Source organism: Cyprinodon variegatus, unplaced genomic scaffold (assembly GCF_000732505.1).
Source record: "Cyprinodon variegatus isolate N-32 unplaced genomic scaffold, C_variegatus-1.0 Scaffold918, whole genome shotgun sequence".
Taxonomy (NCBI): Eukaryota; Metazoa; Chordata; class Actinopteri; order Cyprinodontiformes; family Cyprinodontidae; genus Cyprinodon; species Cyprinodon variegatus.
Window position 1 is genome coordinate 70,689 of NW_015151371.1, and position 20,615 is coordinate 91,303.

The 20,615-nt window shown below is 37.2% G+C and overlaps 1 protein-coding gene across 2 annotated transcripts in view; it reads left to right on the top strand.

The window, feature by feature from the left end:
• The first annotated feature begins 1,403 nt into the window (after positions 1-1,403).
• The window catches only part of rasgrf1 (Ras protein specific guanine nucleotide releasing factor 1), a 36,158-nt gene continuing 16,946 nt past the window's right edge, over positions 1,404-20,615 (top strand). For both annotated transcript variants that reach the window (XM_015398209.1, XM_015398210.1), the window contains exons 1-9: positions 1,404-2,031; positions 14,554-14,660; positions 14,822-14,969; positions 17,329-17,421; positions 17,509-17,762; positions 18,409-18,488; positions 18,639-18,832; positions 19,634-19,743; positions 19,828-19,946. In XM_015398209.1, the coding sequence (XP_015253695.1) occupies positions 1,756-2,031; positions 14,554-14,660; positions 14,822-14,969; positions 17,329-17,421; positions 17,509-17,762; positions 18,409-18,488; positions 18,639-18,832; positions 19,634-19,743; positions 19,828-19,946 (1,381 nt within the window). In that variant the 5' untranslated portion in view covers positions 1,404-1,755. The remainder of the gene's footprint in view (positions 2,032-14,553; positions 14,661-14,821; positions 14,970-17,328; positions 17,422-17,508; positions 17,763-18,408; positions 18,489-18,638; positions 18,833-19,633; positions 19,744-19,827; positions 19,947-20,615) is intronic.

Consider the following 20,615-nt stretch of genomic DNA (forward strand, 5'->3'; position numbering starts at 1 on the left):
AGTTTTGTGATTATCTTTATCAGGTGGCGCCCATTCTGGCTTCCCTAACATTTATAACACTACGTAAAGTCTTGCTGTGAAAGACGATGCACCATGCAGTTTTTTTCCCCCCTCTCTTATGTCTGTACAATTAGCCTTCATCGCCACGGTAATGTACAAATTTGTTTAAGTATATTCCATAAAGCCACAAACACTAAAGTTTTAAGTAATAATACTGTAAATGTGAAAAGGTTCATAGGTTGCATCCTTTATGTAAAAACCAAGAAAATGTCCATGGCTGGCAGGAAACTGACCCATAAGGGTCAACTCTTTATGCAACTGGGTTAAGTCCATCGTCCAAAAGCAACAGCAGAATTTTTAAGGTCTCCTTCATATACATCATATTATGCCATGTACTTCTGAAATTTAAAGCTTTAAAACACTTTTGATTTTTACTCAAAGGTATTGTGGAGGATTTTTCACGAATCTTTTAAAAGACCCGCCCTCTCCACGTGTGAGAGAGCATGCACAAGCCTATACATACAAGCTTATTGTGTCTGAATGTTCGCCCTAACACCTAAATCCCTCAATCACTATATAGAACGGGGACTATAAAGTGCACATTAGAGTGAACTCAGTTAACTGACCGTACTGACAGATGATCAGCGGTTTGCACTCCCCATTGCTTATGAAACTACGCCTGTATTGTGCGGTGCCTGTGCCATCTTTGTTATTAGTCAGCGCTGTCAGGTAGCAACAGCCTATGCCGACATCGGGCTGCTGTGAAAGCAAATCCCATAATGCTTTGCACGGAGAGCTCTCGCAGCTAAGCATTATATATATATATATATATATATATATATATATATATATATATATATATATATATATATATAGCTAACTGGGAATGAGCACGTAGGATGTTCTTTTTTAAATATATCACCAGAATGATTGACAATTAGAAGGACCACTAATGTAGATGATCCGCCTGGAAATAACAGATCGTCCTCTATACCTTTAAACACCTGTATAACTCCATAAAGCCAGAGAGAAAATTTTTCAGACTTTGTTCTAAAAAAAGAAAGTGGGTAGAAATCTTTGAATTCTGTTGATTTAAGCACAATTTATTGGACAATTCCAAAAAAAGTAAGAAAGTATTTTTGCTTGAAGTTACATAAATATTCACATAACTCGTTTTATATTTACTTTTGTAAATCCTAGTGTTGAAAATATAGGACAAACTTTTTGTAAAAACATAAAACAAAACGGATATAAAATGTTTCAGAATTCAAAAGTCATCCCTGATGAATGATCATTCAGTTTGGTGCCTTGGAGCCTTTTGGTGAGGCGACCCTCTCCAAGGTCCTGAAATTTGCTTTCCAAAGCATGCGTCATGTGACTTCCCCAACGCTGCCAAGCTCAGCACAGAGCTTACTGGTTTCTGGAGATTTCATGTAAGAAACGGACCTCAAGCTCCCCTTTCCTCTACGTCTGCGGCAGTTTTTAAACGGCTCTCATCTTCTCTTCTGCCAATTTAACTCGGAAAATGAAGACCACCAATGCACTTGGAGTATGACAAAAGATTTTTGGTTGTTGGACTGCTGTTTGCGTCTCTGTAACTCTTGTTTCTAGTTAAATGAATGCGTCGGACGGAGTGGACGATTCCGCTCCTGGAGGTCCGCATTGAGAAAGTCAACATCTTGTCTTTGTTTTTTTCGACTTCAGAAGGATGTAACGACAGATCTGCTGAGTGCAGGCTGAAGCGTCCCCATCAAAATGCAAAAGGGAATACGACTCAACGATGGTCATGTCACCTATCTAGGGCTTTTGGCGAAAAAGGATGGTACAAGGCGAGGGTGCTTGAGCAAAAAGAGCTCGGACAACACGAAATGGCACACAAAGTGGTTCGCTTTGCTGCAGAACATGCTATTTTATTTTGAGAACGAGTCAAGCTCTCGGCCGTCGGGATTATACTTGTTGGAAGGGTGCATATGCGACAGAGCGCCTTCACCGAAACCTTCTCTCTCAGCCAAGGAGTGCTTGGAAAAGCAGGTAGGGAAAGAGCGCGCACACGCACAGACATATGCGCACGCGAATGCACATGCACAAAATACGCACCATGTCTGCAAAATGAGAAAATGCAACACAGAATGTAAATAAAAAAGACCTCTAACTTTAAAACGTCCCTTTTCTTTGAGTATATATATATTTTATTTTCCTCACGTCCAACCACAAGATGATCTCAGATCCACTGCAGCAGAAAAGCGTCAGGTTTTGGTTTGGTGTGTGCACGTTATGTAATTCATGCACGGTGTTAATGATGAGGTAAGAATAAAAAAATAACACCTAATGGTGGTACAACGGTGTTCCTAGCAGGCAATGCAGCCTGGGCTGTTTTGCACCAAACCTGCTTCCTTTTTTTTTTCCTCCTGCTTTTTTAATCGGCTGATATTTTCCCCTTATGCGTAAAATGTCAATAGATTTACGGAGCTTTCGGGGAGTATTTGTATTTAAACAAACTGTAAACACACAAACACATTTTCTTTTTCAAGTTTTATTCGTGTCTTACATGTTAAGGGAGGAGAAAGTTTGTGGGATGTACACAAATAAAACACGGAAACATAATGAGAATTTTAGGATAGTAAAAAAAAAGTTATGGCTACATGGTTTCCATCTTGTGGTGAATTCATACAGTTGCAATTGAGCACGCTCCATTCGGATTGACCTGAATTAAGACTGAGTTCAGAGTTCTGAAGCCTATAGGTCAGGTGCAGTCAAAAGTAAATGCACCCTGACCATCCATATATGGCATCATTTGTGCGTTTATGTCATTTTAACTTTGTAAATTGTGTTCTATCTTGCCTTATTTTCACTCCCTCAACCATAACATATCGAAAATCAAGGTTAAAATGGTTAATGTTGTTATAGTCAACAATCACTGCATAATGCTCCATCGTGAGCTTCTCCAAAGCCATGTAGATGGGGCTGCAATACAAACTGAAGCCAGGTTCTCACTGTGAACAGCTGCCCCTGTGCTGACAAAGCAGAACACAGCACAGGGCTCTCAGAGTTGCTTCAAAGGCAACCAAAACCTTTCTGAACTCTATCCTTTTGTATTCCTTCAATAACCTGCCATTTTGTTTGTGTATTTAAATGCAAAAAAGTCTGCGCTCTGCTGAGAGACAAATCATGGCTCTGCTCAGACACGAACATTTCACATTATCTTGCTGTGCAGATTTAGTTAAATATAGAAAAACGCTCAAAAAGAAACCTTTATAAAGGACATGTATACAAGCATGAAAACCATTGACACTAACATGTTTATGGCAAATTCAAACACTGTTTACCTGCGGAAAATATAGATCCCTGTGCATATATCTATGACATGTGTTCTTAAATGCAGTTAGTGTGAATATGATAACACTTGAGCCCTAGGTTTCCATGGTAACCCTTATTTGCATCCTAAAGATTGATGCAGTAGGATGAGGCGCGATAACAGACAGAGAGTGAGAGAGGGGGGGGGAGTCAATACATCGCATCTCTTTTATTATGCAAGTGCTATCAGAGCTAAATTTGTTCTTTGCGGTACCTTTGAGAGGTCAGAGTCCAATTATAGAAAAAAGCAGGTTGTTTTCATCTGGTTGAGGCTTCGCTCCTGCCAGAAAGCTGACTGTAAGGTGCAATGTAAAAATCAATGGTTATAGGTTATATGTATTAGTACTTTAAAAACACTTAAGTGGCAATAGCTGTAAGGTACAGGATGAGTGTCATTAACATGAAATCAGGTGCAAGCAGAAAGATTGTTAATATTTAAATATTCCTAAATATACTTTTTACAGATGTGTTCTCCAACAAAATTATATAAGAGATGGTCAAATATCACATTGTAATGGTGTCATAGCATGTCTGCATAGCATGTCTGCATCTTTGCTAGTGTTTTCTGTTTTATTAACCTGTTTATATATTTTAAGGATAAGATTAATTCAACTGTGGAGCAATACACTGTGAATAATGATTTGTTACAGGATGAAAGCTGCATCTGTAGGTCAACCATCAGTCTCATTCAGCCTGATCAAAGCAGTTTCAAAGAGATAATTTTAAGGGGGAAGTTAAAATCAGCTACACATAGTTTGAAACGTTTTATTTACTCTTTAATATTTGCATACATAAACTGACTGCTAGTTTTTTCTTTTGATAGGTAAAAATTATTGAAAAAAATGTGCAAAAAATGTGCAAAAAAAAACAGCTTGATCTTTCTGTAGGTAGCGATTGATCAGAAACTTCAAGGCGGATTATAAATTTGAATACTATTCAATTCTGGTTACATTTTTCTATAATACATTATATTATATTTTCATTTTTGAAATTATGTGTTTGAGGAAAAGGTTTAAGAACTACCTCTGATTAAGCTCAGACAGTGACAGTATTATTCATAATCCTTGAGCTCTTTCCTGTCTTATAATATTACATGTATTTTGTTGGGATTTTGTTTAACATGGAAGCAGAAAGTAGTGCATCATTATGAGTCATAATCACTATATATATATCACTAGATAAAATACCGTCAGTGTTTTGTTCAAATGACACTCCAAAAGGCTTGTGTGCATTTTTTTTTACTCAGACCCCTTTGTTCTGAGAACCCAAACTAAAGATGCTTTAGAATTCACGTGACTAATAGTCAGTCAGCCCTTGTGATGCAACGTCAGTATTAATACAGCTGTTTTGATGAGGGATCAAATGTTTTCTTACAGAAGATTTATTAATAATGATGAACGCAAAAGTGAAACATTTGTGTAAACGTTTAATGTAAATTTATGTTAAAACTATATCCAAAGCTCGGCAAGCTTTTTGAAATGAGTATGGCAAAACTGCAAATATTTAAAGACATGCTTGTCCACCTACTGTTGTCGACAGTACAACTATAAGTTGTACGCTCCACAAATGATCTTTTTTGAAGAGTGCAAGTTAAAAGACAACTGTAAGAAATGTTGTTTATAGTTTCGGACAAATAGAAATGCTCTCAGTTAACATCAAAACTGAACATTTTGTCCAGCATGTCCTGCAGATTGAGTCCAGACCAATATCTAATAAAAAACTGTCGCAAGACTTGATGTTTGTAGGTGCTTTCCATGTAGTGTGACAGGTATCAAGCCAGAGTGGGCAAATAGATTTAGTCTGCAGATAATAAAATATATCCTAAAAGATTGGCAGCTGTAATCACTGCAAATAGTAGGGCTCTACATAGTGGTTAATTGGTGTTGCTATATATAAAGGTCCAAATTTTTATTTCTAAAAGATTTTTTTAAATGTGTATCTCTTTCCTTTTGTTTTACAATGTGAATGGGTTTATATGCAAATCAAAATCAAACAAGTCAGATCAAATTAAGTGTTGACCAAATGATAATAAAGCAAAATAGGCTATCCAGACCAACCTGACCCTATGCAAAAAAGACCATTAACTTCTTTAACTAGCAACCACGGTCCTCAAGCATTTACAGAAAATAGCCATGAGTGTTTACAATCACTGTGTTGGAATCTTGCCTTAATTTCTTTCTAGAATTGTTTTAATTAAGCCACACTAGAAAGTTGAACATCCATGTACCTAAGCAGGTTATACATATAAATTATTTGACTAAAAATGAAAGTGTCTTCTCGTTATTTCTTTAGTCAGCTTCAGTCCTGGAATTATAAAACAACAGCTGTGAACAACTGTTCCGACTGACCAGAGTTGCTAGGAAACAGGTTCTGTACAGTTCTGTACTCAGCCATGGCTGCAGCCTCCCTGTCTTATGGCAATGCCTCCAGGGAACCATGAGACATCCTAGGATCTGATTTGGGGGAGGCTTTCCTCAGTGTGTTCCATCAGCTGCACTGGTGGGCGAGGAAGCTGTGGCTTCCCCAGGCTCTCTGGTTTAAATCAACCACTTGATCAATGCAGCAATGAGGCAGCAGAACAAACACACAAAGTACTGTAGAGGCCTCTGTCAACCTACATTGTGTAGTAAAATAAAATGATACTGGATTTTAAAGTAGTGTTTTGTTTTCGTTTAAGTCTCAGATACTTAAGTTAAACCTAAGACAAAATTTAGAATACATATATTTTTTAAAGAACTGAATGTGTGATTTGCTTGGTTTGTTATAGACTTGTTATTAGCATCATACACATGTTCCTTCAAAAATGACTTCAGTTGCTCTGTTTGTAGATCAAAGTTTCTTTTTTCTGAATTTTTTTTTAACCTGTGGTGTAGGATCCTGTGCAGCATAAGGGATTTCTGCCAGTATCTTTGCTATTTGCAATGATGCATAACCAAAGCAAGTTGAATTTTCTTAAACCAGGAGCAGTTCATCAATGTGTCAAAAGCTGAAACAATACTTTTACTACGTCCACAATTTCCAGTTAAGTTGAAAAGGAAGTGCTGAGGATGCTGAGCAAAAATGAGGAGAAATGAGAAGAACCAGAAATTCAAGCCATCTCTTCCATCAATCATCGGCAATTTGAGTTCTTTAGGAACTGCGTTAGAAGAAGTCTAAGCCCTAGCAATGACCCAGACAGAATATCAGGAATGTAGGATTATGTGCAGGGCTAATACTCATCCCTGGAGTGTCACACCTCAGACTGTTCCACTGAGGATAATGAACTATTGTTATTAAAAACCATGTAATTATAAAATCACAAGTTAAGTATACTACATTGCATTGTTCTGTAAAGGCTTTTAATTCTTGGTATTTTTCCAAAATACTTCTAATATGTTACAAGTTAGGGTTTCTTCACAATGCAGATTTATTTAAACATTAGTCTAAATTCCCAATGTTATTCTTCAGAACACAACCTATTCAACAATATCAGAATCACCATTCTGTTCTAATAAGTGTTCACAGATATTCAAATCTTCAATGCGAAATAAAACAACTGAAAATAATAATATTTCACACTTCCTTCAGTTTCCCTAGACTCTCCTGAACATTCATCACATAAAAAATAGTTATTTTTAAAGTTTACGCACATTCAATACGGAAAACACATTTTAACTCATTAAGAAATTTCACGGGCTAAATGTTCGAATTTATTTTATATTTCATAATATTCTATTTCACTTGTGAGTTTTGTATTTTTACTGTTCAATTTCAAAATCTAACTAGTCATTTATATGGCTTGGGTATAGAAAGCATTTAGAAATTATGCTTATCCGTTCACAAACTGTAACAGCACCTGTGACTTCCATACTAACTGGAGCAACCCCATCATCAATATATGCTTTGCTTATGACACTAACATAAAAAAAGGTCATACTTCTGAGCATAGAGAATTGCACAATACTCTTCATTAGATTAATTTAATATTCACTTAATGAGCAATCCTACCTGCCAACTCATGGCTGCGACTTGGTCCTGCTGTATAGTCCCTCTGAAAAATATTGTCATTTATGTGGCGTTGCATCATTTTGTTATTCATACTGTTTAATGTCAAATTATGTGCCATAACACCACAAACTGCAATGACTCAATGTCTTTGCACGTTTTCAACCTCGAGTTTATTTTTGTAAAAAAGCTGCCAATTTTTTACATTTGTTTTTTTTTTGTTTCCAGAGCTTTCCTCTTCAATACTGGTTCTCTCATGCCACCTTTGCTCCTTTTACTCTCCAACGTTCAGACATCATTTAGAGACTAAGTGGACTAATGTGTTACGTCAGGGAGAACAGGCGAAAAAAAGCTGCCAGTGTAGGCAGCCCAGGGATGGCCGTAGCAGCGCAAGTGATCCACTCATTGCTAAACACAGGAAAATTTTCTTTTAAATTCTCAACGGCCTGTGTGGACCAAAAATAAGACTCATCGGGAGGTCTTATTTTTGGAGGTCCTCTCCATTAGTGACTCCAGGCCCTAATTATCTGTTCATATTTAAAGTGTCTCTCTGTCAGGCTTTCTGACCATACGAGTAGACAAAGATTTTTAATAAAACAGAAAAAACTCAAGTAAAGTTCTGTGTCTGCAGACTAGATATTAAACCGTTGGCAGTTTTAATCTATAATAATTACGTAGAGAGTTCACATGTTGTTCTGACAGCTGTTTAGCTTCCACCTTCTGTTGTTGCAATAACCTGATTTTAATCTCACTTCATTTTTTGCTACTAGGACCTCCTTTTAGGAAATCACGTTATCACGATTTTGTTTTTTCTGCTCAAATTATAAGCCCCTTTGTAAGAGGCAACCTGTATTAAAGGTAATCATGAAAATACAAAGATAAAGACGCCCTGTATTATTGTTTTGAGGCTACAGATGGGGCCCTGCAACGGACTGGCAACCTGTCCAGGGTCTACCCTGCCTCTCGCCTGGAGACTGCTGGAGATAGGCACCAGCACCCCTTGCGACCCCGCTTGGGAGAAGCATGACAGAAGATGGATGGCTACAGATGGGGATACAGTGTTAGACACAAGCAGAGGACATTAATGCCATTACTCAGATAATACTATCCCCACCAGATAAGTGACATGCTTCCAGATGACAAACCCTGGATCACCAGTAATGTAAAGGAAATGCTAAACAAGAAAAAAAGAGCTTTTAGGAAGGCAGACAGGGAATCATTGAGGAGCATACAGAAGCAACTTTAGGCAAAAACAAGAAGACATACAGGGAGAGGCTGGAAAGCAAGTTCCAGCAGAACAATGTCCAAAATATGATGAAGAAGATCACAGGCTTTAAGGAGAACAAGCAGATAGAATTTTGGACAGAGACAATGAACATAACTCATTATTGAATAGGTTCAGTTCAGGAACAACAACCGCTTCCTTCTCTCCTGAACAAAGTTAAATAGATATCCAGTCCTCCTTTAAGCCAAAATGTCCCTTTCACACTTTTTATCTTTCATCTTCAGCTGTAATGACTGAACCATAATAAAACACAGGATACAGATGGTGTCAGCTCCAAAAACATAAAGGCATATGTAGAGCATCTTTGTGGCATTATACAGCACCTCTTCAACCTTAGCCTGATAAAGGAGGGTGGTTCTGGAACAAAAAAAAAATATATATATATATATATATATATATATATATATATATTAAAGTCCTCAATGACAATGGACCAATCATCCTGGCATCATAAGTCCTAAAGAAACTCCTGTTGGTCCACCTGATCAAGCAAACAAGCAGCTTGCAGTTTCTTTATTCTGTGGAGTATGAGTTGAAGAATCTTTAACATGCTTACACAAACCCACTCTCATTTAGCCATCACAGACAGCAATGTAACACTTGTGTTCTTTCATTTTTTAGTGCATTTAACACAATTCAGGAGGATTAGCTTTTCATAAACTCCAGATGACTCAAGTTGAGTCCTCAACAATCCCCCGGACCAAAGAATTTCTGACAAACAGACCACAGTTTGTCAGACTGAAAGGTCAAGTGTCAAATCAGATAATCGGCAGCACAGGAACACCACAGGGGACAATACTCTCACCATTCCTTTTGAATCTGTACCTCTCTCGCATATATTACAAGACAAAGTCATGGCATCTACAGAAATACTTAGCAGACAAACTAACAGTTTTTACATCAATGGATAGAAACGAGCATATACAGTTAGTCACAGTAGAAGCTAAGCCCATAGCTATGTCTAAGAAACAAGATTACACTGAAGAACAGGCCCAGATCTATCACCTATAACCAAAGGCGTTGATGACAGCAGCTCAGTTGATGTTTGTCTCCAGGATGGAGTGTCCGCTAAGCAAGAACAGACTAGATGAAACTGCTATGACAAAAAAAAACAGAGAGCACATAAATGTAGCGATTAAACTCACAAAAACTACAGAATCAGAAAATAGAGATAGAATGAAGCAGAATCACAAAATAGGCTTACATTTGAAGGCAACAAGACTTTCACTCACTTTTTTGAAACCATTTAAACTCCTATTCAGGAGTTTTCCCTGTATTTGAAGTATGAGGTTGATAGGCATAGGTCCAATGGGTCACAAATCTTTGTGTGCACACTGATCTTAGTTTTTTCTCCTAAATGTAAAAAGAGAGTATTCTGCGTGGTTATGAATCCATCTGCAAACATGTAAGTACTGGTATGTGATGTGTCACATGGCAGTCACTGGATCTCAAATTGCTGTGCTGGATGGGTCAGAGTTGTTTATGGAGAACTACTCTGGGCAGGTTTTGTTGGTTGTAGTGTTTTGACATGTAGTGATGAAGTACTGTAAGTTGTACTGAAGTGTGTTCATGTTCACACAGTAAATATTATAATATATGTATAATATATATATAGGTTGTTGTACGATGTGGAATTTTTTTTAACATGTTTGGGCTAGAAAAGCTTGACTCTACCTGACAACACTGATGCAGGACAGGCAATAATGTCTGTGGAGATTTGTATGCGGTGTTTGGTGTTTCCAAACAATGGTGTCAAAACTGTTCAAAGATATTTTATAGTACAGTGTGTCACCACGTTAATGCTGCTGACAATGTGTCTGAGTGGGACCCCTTCCTTGTGTATTTCTGGAAGATTATATATGCATGGTATGGTCTCCCCTGGATACGCGATTGAACTCTATTTTCTCTCGTTGTAGTTTTTGGAGAGAGTCTGTTACTTTCTTTTTGTAGATGTTGGTTTGGTAACTTTTCAGGTTGTAGTTTTTACTATCCATTTGTAGATTCATTATGTTCTAATGGTTATCAGTTGTGTTGAATTACTATGTGCATCTACCTTTGTCTGCTGGCAAAATGGTCACATTATGCTTTTTGCCAAGAGATTTAACTGCCATGCTTTCCTGTTGGGAAACATTGGAAATGAGAAACCTTGCCCTAGAGTGCTGCTGTTACTTTCAGCCTAAGTTCTTCCACTTCTGCCACTGCCATGTTGTTATTACGGATGGCTGATTCAGTGGCAGTAATCAGTTTTGTCACTGGTAGTGGCTATTTTTGCAATATTTCAGAGATCATGCAACAACATTCTTGAAACCTCTTTGAAATGGGACTTATATGACAAATTGTGATCAAAACCAAACCAATATTTTTTATTATTATCTGAGATCAATTCAATCTCATCCAGGTGAAGGGACTAACTAATAATCTTTGTCATTAAAAACTCTAGTCCACAAAAATAGCTTCTCTTCTTTGTGTATTCAAAAGCAGACAGTTAGAGTAATCCAGGTTTCTATGTCTTCAAGACATTCCTCTAGTCAATGTAATGGGATACTTTTATCAGGATTTATGGACTAGTATAGCTGAGTATCATCAGCATAAAATGGAAATTAATCCCAACGTGTCATAATTCTACCAATGTGGAGCATATACTGTATATAGTAAAGATAATTGGCTCTTCCCTGCGGTTCTCCACAGATATTCCTGGAGCTTGAAGAAGATTCACATTAACATGAACAAACTTAAATCTGTCAGACATATAAGATATAATCAAACCTAGTGCTGTTCCCTACATTTCTATAGGATATCCAAGCCTTCCTAAAAAATAATGTAAGTCCAGTGTAATTGTGATGATAAAATTATAAGGATTATAAGGATGATTAGATATGGTTCTACAAGTGTCCAAGTCATCTGAGTCGAGAGGCTGTTTAATAAAAAAGGTTTACAGCAAACAGTTACCTTGCCTAAGGTGCATATCCCTGTAACGGGTAGATTAATTATATCTAAAATCTAATGTAAATGTAATGTAAATCCCTTTGTTGTCCCACAATGGGAATATCCACTCTATGCAAATGGAGGGGAGAAAAAAATGTGAATACTTCCTTAAATAACTTGGTTGAAACTGGATCCAACATACAAGTTGAAGCTAACAAATTAAGAAGTCTGACATCTCAGTTGGATCAAAACAGTCAAAACATAGCCCATGTTCCACAGCCAGCTTAGATGCTGTCCCACCCTCCAGGGACAAATCAGTTACATTTAAAGGGTTGCCAGTGATCTTATCTTTGATAGAATCAGTCTTATTTATAAATAATCCCATAAAATCATTACTACTAAGAGCAGGGGGTGTGCATTAAATCAGCATTAAATATATATGAAGGATTATTTTATTTTTCCTCTATAAACTAGGAGAAATGTTCTGCTATAGTTCTGAGAAGAGTCATTTTATACAGCAGTATAGCTCTGTTTTAAAGCAAGGAGCCAGCCTCATGTTATTAATGTTCCTATATTTCAAAGGGGGTACATTGTATAATGCAGGGCATAGAGAAGAACTAACCCCATCAATAAAATCATGAATTTGTAAAGCTGAATAAATAAAATAAGTGCACTCTACAGTACTATTCAGTAGTACAAAGGATATAAAAACACATTTATTACTGCATTATCTGATGATGATCTGATACAGAAGAGAACTCTGTTAAATTTAGTTTGAAGGTTAGTAAAAAAGTTGTCAGATTGGACAGCGTTGTGAGGAAATACTGTTCTTTCTTCACAATCAATGCTGTATGTCAGCTCAAGGTCCAAAGTATGAAGATCAGAATGAGTGAGACTATGCACGTTTTGAACAGAGGCTTTCGAGTCAAAGATATCATTAAAGGCTGTATATAAGCTATCACCTTTGTGATCGGCATGAATGTTAAAATCCCCCAGTATAATGACCTTGTCAGTAATTATCTAACACTCAATCAGATAAGAACTCTGAAAACTGATGAGAATATTGAGTAAGGTGGATGATACAAAGTTACAGTGGTGGTTTTGTTCCTTTCCAATTCAGATAGCTTAAAATAAGGGTTGAATGTTCAAAGGTATTTTAACTAACCAGCTGGCATTAGACAAATCAATAAGTCAGACCGAAAGATTGTTGCTACTACTTTTCCTTACCCAGAATTTCCAGGCATACGAAAATTTGAATAGCTTGAGGGAGTTAAGTAATTTATGCTAGCATAATTTCTTGTCTCAGCCAGGTGTCTGCAAGACAACATAAATCAATTTGATAATTTAAGATCAGGTCATTAACTAACAAAATGTATGAAGAGAGAGATTTCATCTTACATAAACCACACTTAATTGTTTTTAATAGTTTTTTTTTTTTATTTGGGTCATTAAAATTTTAAGTTGAATATTATTCAGATACTTTTAGGATTTTTTCTAATTTATTTGGTTTTGGCCATGGACAAGACACTATCTGAATGCAGTAAAGGGTTAGTAAAAGTAGACAGGCTGTAGAGAGGTGGGTTAAACTACGACTCTGCTTCCTAATCTGCATCCTGCGCTGTTAGGGTTTTGGAGGAATAATACTGTACACTTTTTCCAGATCCCTAGAAAGAGGAGCTGCACCATCCAATGGGGGAATGGATGCCATTTCTACGAATCCAATTAGGTTTTCACCCATAACTTTGCCAATTATCAACTTAGCCCACCTTGTTCTCAGGACACCATCATCACTGGTCAGACCAGGAAGGAGGGCAGGAGTGGTGGACTAGTGGTTAGGGCATAGAGCTTAGAATCCTGAGGTTCTGAATTCGAGCCCCACTCCCACAGACTGCCACTCTGGGTCTCTGAGAAAAGACCCCTAATCCCCACACTGCTCCCCGGGCGCCACACAATGGCAGCCACTGCTCCCCTAAGGGGATTGGTTAAATACAGAGTTCATTTCATTGCTCTGTATTTGTGACAGTGTAATGACAATGAAATATGGGAAAAAGAGAAAACTACGGAGACAGACATTGTTTGGAAAAACTTGCACACGGAAGAAATACTCATTTTAGTGACCCCTCCCAATCAGCTTAAGTGCAATCATTGCAACCAACTCGAATAAAAATCTTGCTTTATTTAACCTTATTCTCAAGAAGGATTTGATACTGCCCATTCTGCCCCCCAGCACATATTTGACTATGCTGCCTGGTGTCTCTAAAGCCAAGTTTTTGACTGTGGAGCTTCCACTTACCAGGGTTAGCTTCTCAACAGCTGTATTGTTGGACGTTAAGTAGAGATAGAGAAAAGTGGCTCCGCTCTCTCTGAAGAAGGTCCATTATGAATTTAGAGGAGGAACACATTTAATTGGGGAAGCTACTTTAGAACAACGCCACTGCAGAAACTCAAGGATGAGGCTCTCATTCTTAATGCAGTGGAGTGCACTGTCAGATTGTCCACCAACCTTTTCTTTTTGTGGCTTTTGGGGTCATGTTTTTTTTTAGTTTGTTTTTTTCTTTGTGGCTTTTGGTTGACTTCCCTGGTTCACTGTAGAAATCAATTCATGCTGAACACCTGTCCGCATTATGGCCCTGCACTATACACAGTTATTAACACAGTAATTAAAAGTACCACTGTCTGCTTGGCTATTAGTGTTGTGTTTAAACGGCTCACCATCATGTTGAAATCTGGCATGTGTTGCGGTATAAATATGATCCGGTGCGGTCAGTCACTTCAGTATCAGGTGGGTTTAAGAGGAGCTTTTCACACCATTACTGTACATCTGCCAAGAGACTTCCTAGTCTACAATTGGGTAGGGGGCCTACCAGATGTCAGTGATGGGGCCCCTAAGAGGTCATGTGCCCGTAAGCAACTTCTGTCTCTGCTTACCGATATTTACGGCATTGAATGGTAGTGCTGTTCTTTATATCCAGTAACTCGTTTCTCTTTTTCTCCTGTTTTTTCAGTACTACTTTACTGTAAACTTTACTCATGAAAACCAAAAGGCTCTTGAGTTGCGTACAGAAGATGTAAAAGACTGCGATGAATGGGTGGCTGCAATATCACATGCCAGGTAAACGCACACATCACACATGCCAATTAGACCCTGCTATAAAGTTTAGACCTAATGAGTTGATTGCTTTAACATGGTGTAAATAAAAACTATACATTATTGATAATTATATTTTGCTTAAGATTCAGCACACCTGTAAACATGTTTAATGTTTGATGCAGTTACAGAAACTTGGCCACCGAGCATGAGTCGCTCATGCAGAAGTATCTTCATCTGCTTCAAATTGTTGAGACGGAGAAAACAGTTGCTAAGCAACTTCGACAACAGATAGAAGATGGTGAAATAGAGATTGAACGGCTCAAGTCAGAGGTAATATTTACAGATTGGTTTTTGTTGTTTTACATACATACATATTTGAATATGTGATGCATAATTATTAGCTTTGCAAGGTTATGGCTTTTGCAATTTTACAACACAAGGAGTCAGTTACTTTAAGATAGAAGTTAGATTATATTGTCAGTGTTCTTCAACCCTGACTTAAAAGCATGCTATCCTGAGTGATTTAGCTCCAGCACACATGATTTCAATTCTGATCAACAGATTGTGCTGAACTTTAATTGTTTAAATTTGGTGTGTTAGAGCAGAGTAAAATCTAAACCTTCCATGCAGAGTGTGCTTTGAGGAGTACCATTGAAAAACACTGGAGTAGATAACAACACTGCAGAAGGCCATCAATGGATCTAGCAGCAGCTGGAGGAGACACAAATTAACTATATGAATATGTTAAGATCATGCCTTTTCCACTGTTAATGAAATAAATGGAGCAGGAGTCAACTCTGTGCAGGTCTACTCTAGTTATAGCTCTATGTCTAAAGTACTTCCATACAACTTCTTAGTCTGTGTGCAGGAGGACAACCCATCAGGCTGGTGCCAAGAAATTTCCATTTGCATCCCACCTTGAAACCTAAATATGCGTTCGACATTCAAATTTCCTTTACCGTGATCAGCATTGTTCCACCTATCACTCATCAATCACATTTTCTCCACCAGATTTCTCAGCACTTCTTATGTTCTCTTTCTGCAACCAAAGATCGGGGCATTATCAGCAAGCCTCCACTTGTTGCCTCCACACAGTCAGGTTAACACCGTACCTCCAGAATCAGTTTTTGTGACTTTGTCTGATTCTTTCAGATCCCAATCTCACTTCTCATCTCAGGTCCCTCTATTGCCTTTCATTGTGGGTTCCAGCACTACTGGAACCCACAATAAAAGACTCTTCTGAGTGCCTCCATAGTTTATCCTGGCCATGGTTTCTCCGTGGTTTGTCCCACCCTGGTTGCCGACGATTCGACAAGCCTTTATGTTTTGTCATCTTCCACAACTCATTAATCCAAAGAGCCAGGAATTCCAACATTTGACTTTAAAGCTCCATTGCTGCATCCAATGCCTGCCAAAACACTGAGTCTTCTCGGATGACTTCTTAGATATCTGTATCTCCTAGAGTTGACCTCCAGGTTATCTCATGTCCCCTGAAAGCCAGATCTACCCACCAGGTTTAGAGTGTTATTTGGTTAATTTCTTATGTCCTTTTTGAATTTTGGGGGCTTGTGAAGGCCAGCATTTCGGAAGGGTCTTGTTATTGACCTAGAAAACAGACTGGTAAGAGTTTTTGACAAAATATATTTTGAGACAGCGCTATAGATATATCATAGCTTCAGTGTATTTTATATTTTGATTTTTTTTTTCTGTCAAATTCACATTTATGACTCTGGAAGAGAGACAAAAAATTTTTTTTTAGAGAAGTGGGGCTTTGAGAATTTGTTTTAAAACAGAAAATCAAGCAAGAGCAGAAAATCTTTTGGAAAAAGATAATCAACTTGAGCCCAGAAAAAAATTATTACTTAAGAAACAATCCATATTCAAAAGAAAGCAGGACTGTTTAAAGTGTAAAATATGAGTTTTCAGAAAGAGCAGTAAAATAAGTCAGAATGTAAGTATCAAGTTTCATTGTATACAGTACTAACTGAAAATGTGTGCTTTTAGATAAGCATGTTAAACTACTCCAGGTTTTGGCCACTATATCTTTCCAGAGCCACAAATAGAAAGTCCAAAGCATGAGGAGCACAGACATTATGTCTCTCATTGTTCTATCTTATGAATAAACACAGATATATCTAACCTGTCCTCAGCTCAGCCACATCAGTCACTGGGGCATAAGCCACCTCTCCACCTTACATCTCCTTCTACAAAAAACAGTTTCCATCCACTTGAATTTTTGGATGTTTTCTTAGGGTAGAGTAGTCATTTGACTTTAATACGCAATTGTGAGGCTTTAAATCAAACCATTAATTGAATATTCATTAAAGTTGTCATGACATCTAACCGTTTCTGTGGCAACAAAGTGAGAGAACACATTTTCTCAGATTTGAAGAGCTGAGAGTAGCTTCAGATTGGGTTTTTTTTCACCAGAATCCTGTTAAGCTCCTGCTAATACATTAAAGTTTGGCGGCAGAAAATGTCAGTAAACACATTTAATGTACAGATGAGTTTTACAAATAACATGAGTTAATGAAATGAACACTGGGAAGTTTAGTCATGCAAATTTTTCACCCTTATGACCTGTCCAGATGAATTAGTCACTTTGTTTACTTGCTGCTACAGTAACTGAGAGGAAGAAAACAGCACAAGTGTGAATGATTAGTCTTTATTTTGGCTGCTGTTCTCACAGATTGCCGGACTGCTCAAAGACAATGAGAAGATCCATGCAAGCCCTGCTGCTGCCCCATCAGAAGATGACTCAGAAATCAAGAAAATCAAAAAGGTAATTGCTTGGAGTTTAAACTTCAATATTTATTTTATATATTTATGCTGTGTTACAGATGTCATCAGACTTAACTGTGTGCTGCAGGTTCAAAGCTTTTTGAGAGGCTGGATTTGCAGAAGAAAATGGAAGACCATCATCCAGGATTACATTCGCTCACCTCACGCAGAGAGCATGAGGAAAAGGAACCAGGTGGTGTTTAGCATGCTGGACTCTGAGGCCGAGTACGTCCAGCAGCTTCACATCCTTGTGAACAACTTCTTGCGTCCACTACGCATGGCTGCCAGCTCCAAGAAACCTCCCATTACGCATGATGATGTCAGCAGCATTTTCCTCAACAGGTTGGCTTATTCTTTTTTCCCAAAAATCTTCTGAATAGTAAACTTTTTATTTTACTGGGAGTCTTTGTCTTGCACAATGACTTGGTTTACTGTTCAGTTTACTATTGATTTTCTATTTAATATAATCTTTAGTTCAGCTTATTGAGACAATGTCATCACTTTCTTAAAGGCCAATAAAGGATAACTTGGGTATACCCTTAGCTTTGTCTAGTTTTGTGAAGACTTTTTTTTTTTTTTTTTAACTTGGTACAGCTAGATCTTTTGATGCACTGCAATTTTCTTGCAAAATAATAAAAAAAGTGTTTACTGCCATTGTTTCAACAGCCCACAAAATAGACTTTTCTATGACACATACATATCAGTTGTAATTAATTATTTTATCAAGAGATTGAATTAGGACTGATAAATAGCTAAAATGCATAAGTCTTGATTTTATTGCAGTGTGTACTCTACATTCCACTTTCTTTGAAACTGTTTTGTTCACCCATGAATGTTTGATTTTGTTCTCCAGCCATTCTTTAAAAGTAAAATGAATATAAAACAAATAAAACAGCAGAATTATGTACTCCAGCTCCAAGTATTTTTTAAATTCCCTTTATTTTATTATTTTTGTTCTACTTAATTTATGTATCTTTTCTTATTTTAGTGAAACTATTATGTTCCTGCATCAAATATTTTACCAAGGACTGAAGGCCAGAATAGCAAGTTGGCCGACATTAATGCTGGGTAAGGAACCTCAGTTTTACTTTGATCTTTTAATGTTACTTTCATTAAGAAACGTGTTGTGAGTGCTCTGAAATGAGGGAAGAAGCTATGTTTTGTTCTTAAGCACTGTCTCTAATCACTTTCTTTGTACTTGCACTGATATGTTCACAGCTGACCTCTTCGACATTTTGTTGCCCATGCTTAACATCTACCAAGAATTTGTGAGGAACCACCAGTACAGCCTGCAGATCCTGGCTCACTGTAAGCAAAACCGGGATTTTGACAAGCTGCTGAAGCAGTATGAGGCCAAGCCCGACTGTGAAGAACGAACTCTGGAGACTTTTCTCACTTACCCAATGTTTCAGGTTTGTTTGTTTGTGCTATTAAAAATACTTTTTGGTGTCACAAAAAAATATACATTTTCTTATCAGAAATTTGTTGACAGGTGGTACCAAGTTTGTAAAAAAAGGTGGTGGCATCATGGTTTAGATGCCTCTGAGCTGCAAGGACAACATCACTTTTCAAAGAGAAAAAAGGTTCTTGATGGTTAAACAATAAGTTCATAATGACCTAAACAAATAGCCACAGAGAGCCGTACTGAAGTTTAGACTAAGTAAACCACACGTTTAAGAAAAAGGATCTGCAAATGTTAGTACATAAATATTTACAAACAATCTTAAAATTTTCAAGGACCAAGCTGGAAAAATTGGATATCAGATTTTTCTTGAAAGCAGTTACTCTGCAAATGATCTAGATTCTTGTGAATCAGTGAATTTCTCAGCTAATGGGATTAAAATCAGAGTACAGCATTTTAGATTAATTCAGCATTATTTGAATTAATCTTATACCTTTATCCCTCTTACTTCACAACCCTATATTTTGGATATGTCAGTGTAGACTGAATGGATGCCTTAGGCATGCTAGTACTGGCAATTTTACAAATATACTCAAATAAGAAATAAGAAATGTATTATAATAGAATAATATAATAATTTATATATATATATTTAGAGATGTATGAATGATGCTTTATGATACCATTAATCATCTGATCATCAGACTGATTAAATTTCACCTTAAAAACACAATAGGCATTTACTCTATATGAATATACAGGATGTCTTGCATTTATTTCATGACTTCACTGTTGTTTTGTTTTACTCCAGATTCCAAGATACATTCTTACACTCCATGAGCTTTTGGCCCACACACCTCATGAACATATCGAGAGAAACAGCCTGGACTATGCCAAATCTAAGCTGGAGGAGCTTTCACGGTATTTACTTAAAAACTCTCGATTTAGCATGAAGTCTTCTCACCTGTTGAAGTTTAAGTCCTGATTTCATGTCCTTTATTTTAGAATAATGCATGATGAGGTGAGCGAGACGGAAAACATCAGGAAAAACCTGGCAATAGAGCGTATGATCATAGAGGGATGTGAGGTCCTCCTTGACACCAGCCAGACATTCGTGAGACAAGGTATCATCCACCTTCTTCACAACATAATGGAAATTGTTGTCCTTCCAAATTACCTGACCAGCCTGATTTCACAGGGTGCAAAGGGAATAGCTTGATGTTCTTAAGGGAATTACATTACTCGAAGGGAGAGTCTGTAATTTCCAAATGTAATTAGACTGTTCTGAGGAAAACTGATGATGAATCAGGAACTGTAAATGTCAGATGTCCCCAACAGGCTTTGGTGGGGGAGCAGAGGGTTAAAAGGGTGGAAGCTAATTCAGTCCCTATTATCTCATTTACTACTTTATTTAAATGTTCTTTTCTGTTTTGTTATTTTTGGTACACTTTTTTTCCCCTATACACTTGAAAGTCAATATACGCATGCATATATGCATAAAATGTGTATATGTTTGCATTGCCTTAAAAATTGCTATTTATAATTACATAGGAGCAAATCTCGCATTTATTGAGGCAGACAACTTTATGCTACGGCAGCACAGGGCTGACTAACTACTGACTGTAGAGGTCACCATTTCTCTGTGACTGTGGCAAGTTAGGCATATATATATATATATATATATATATATATATATATATATATATATATATTTTTTTTTTACAGCTGGGGTATGATAAGTATTAATGTCAACATTGTTAAACTACTCAGACAAACATGTGTTATGGATCTAC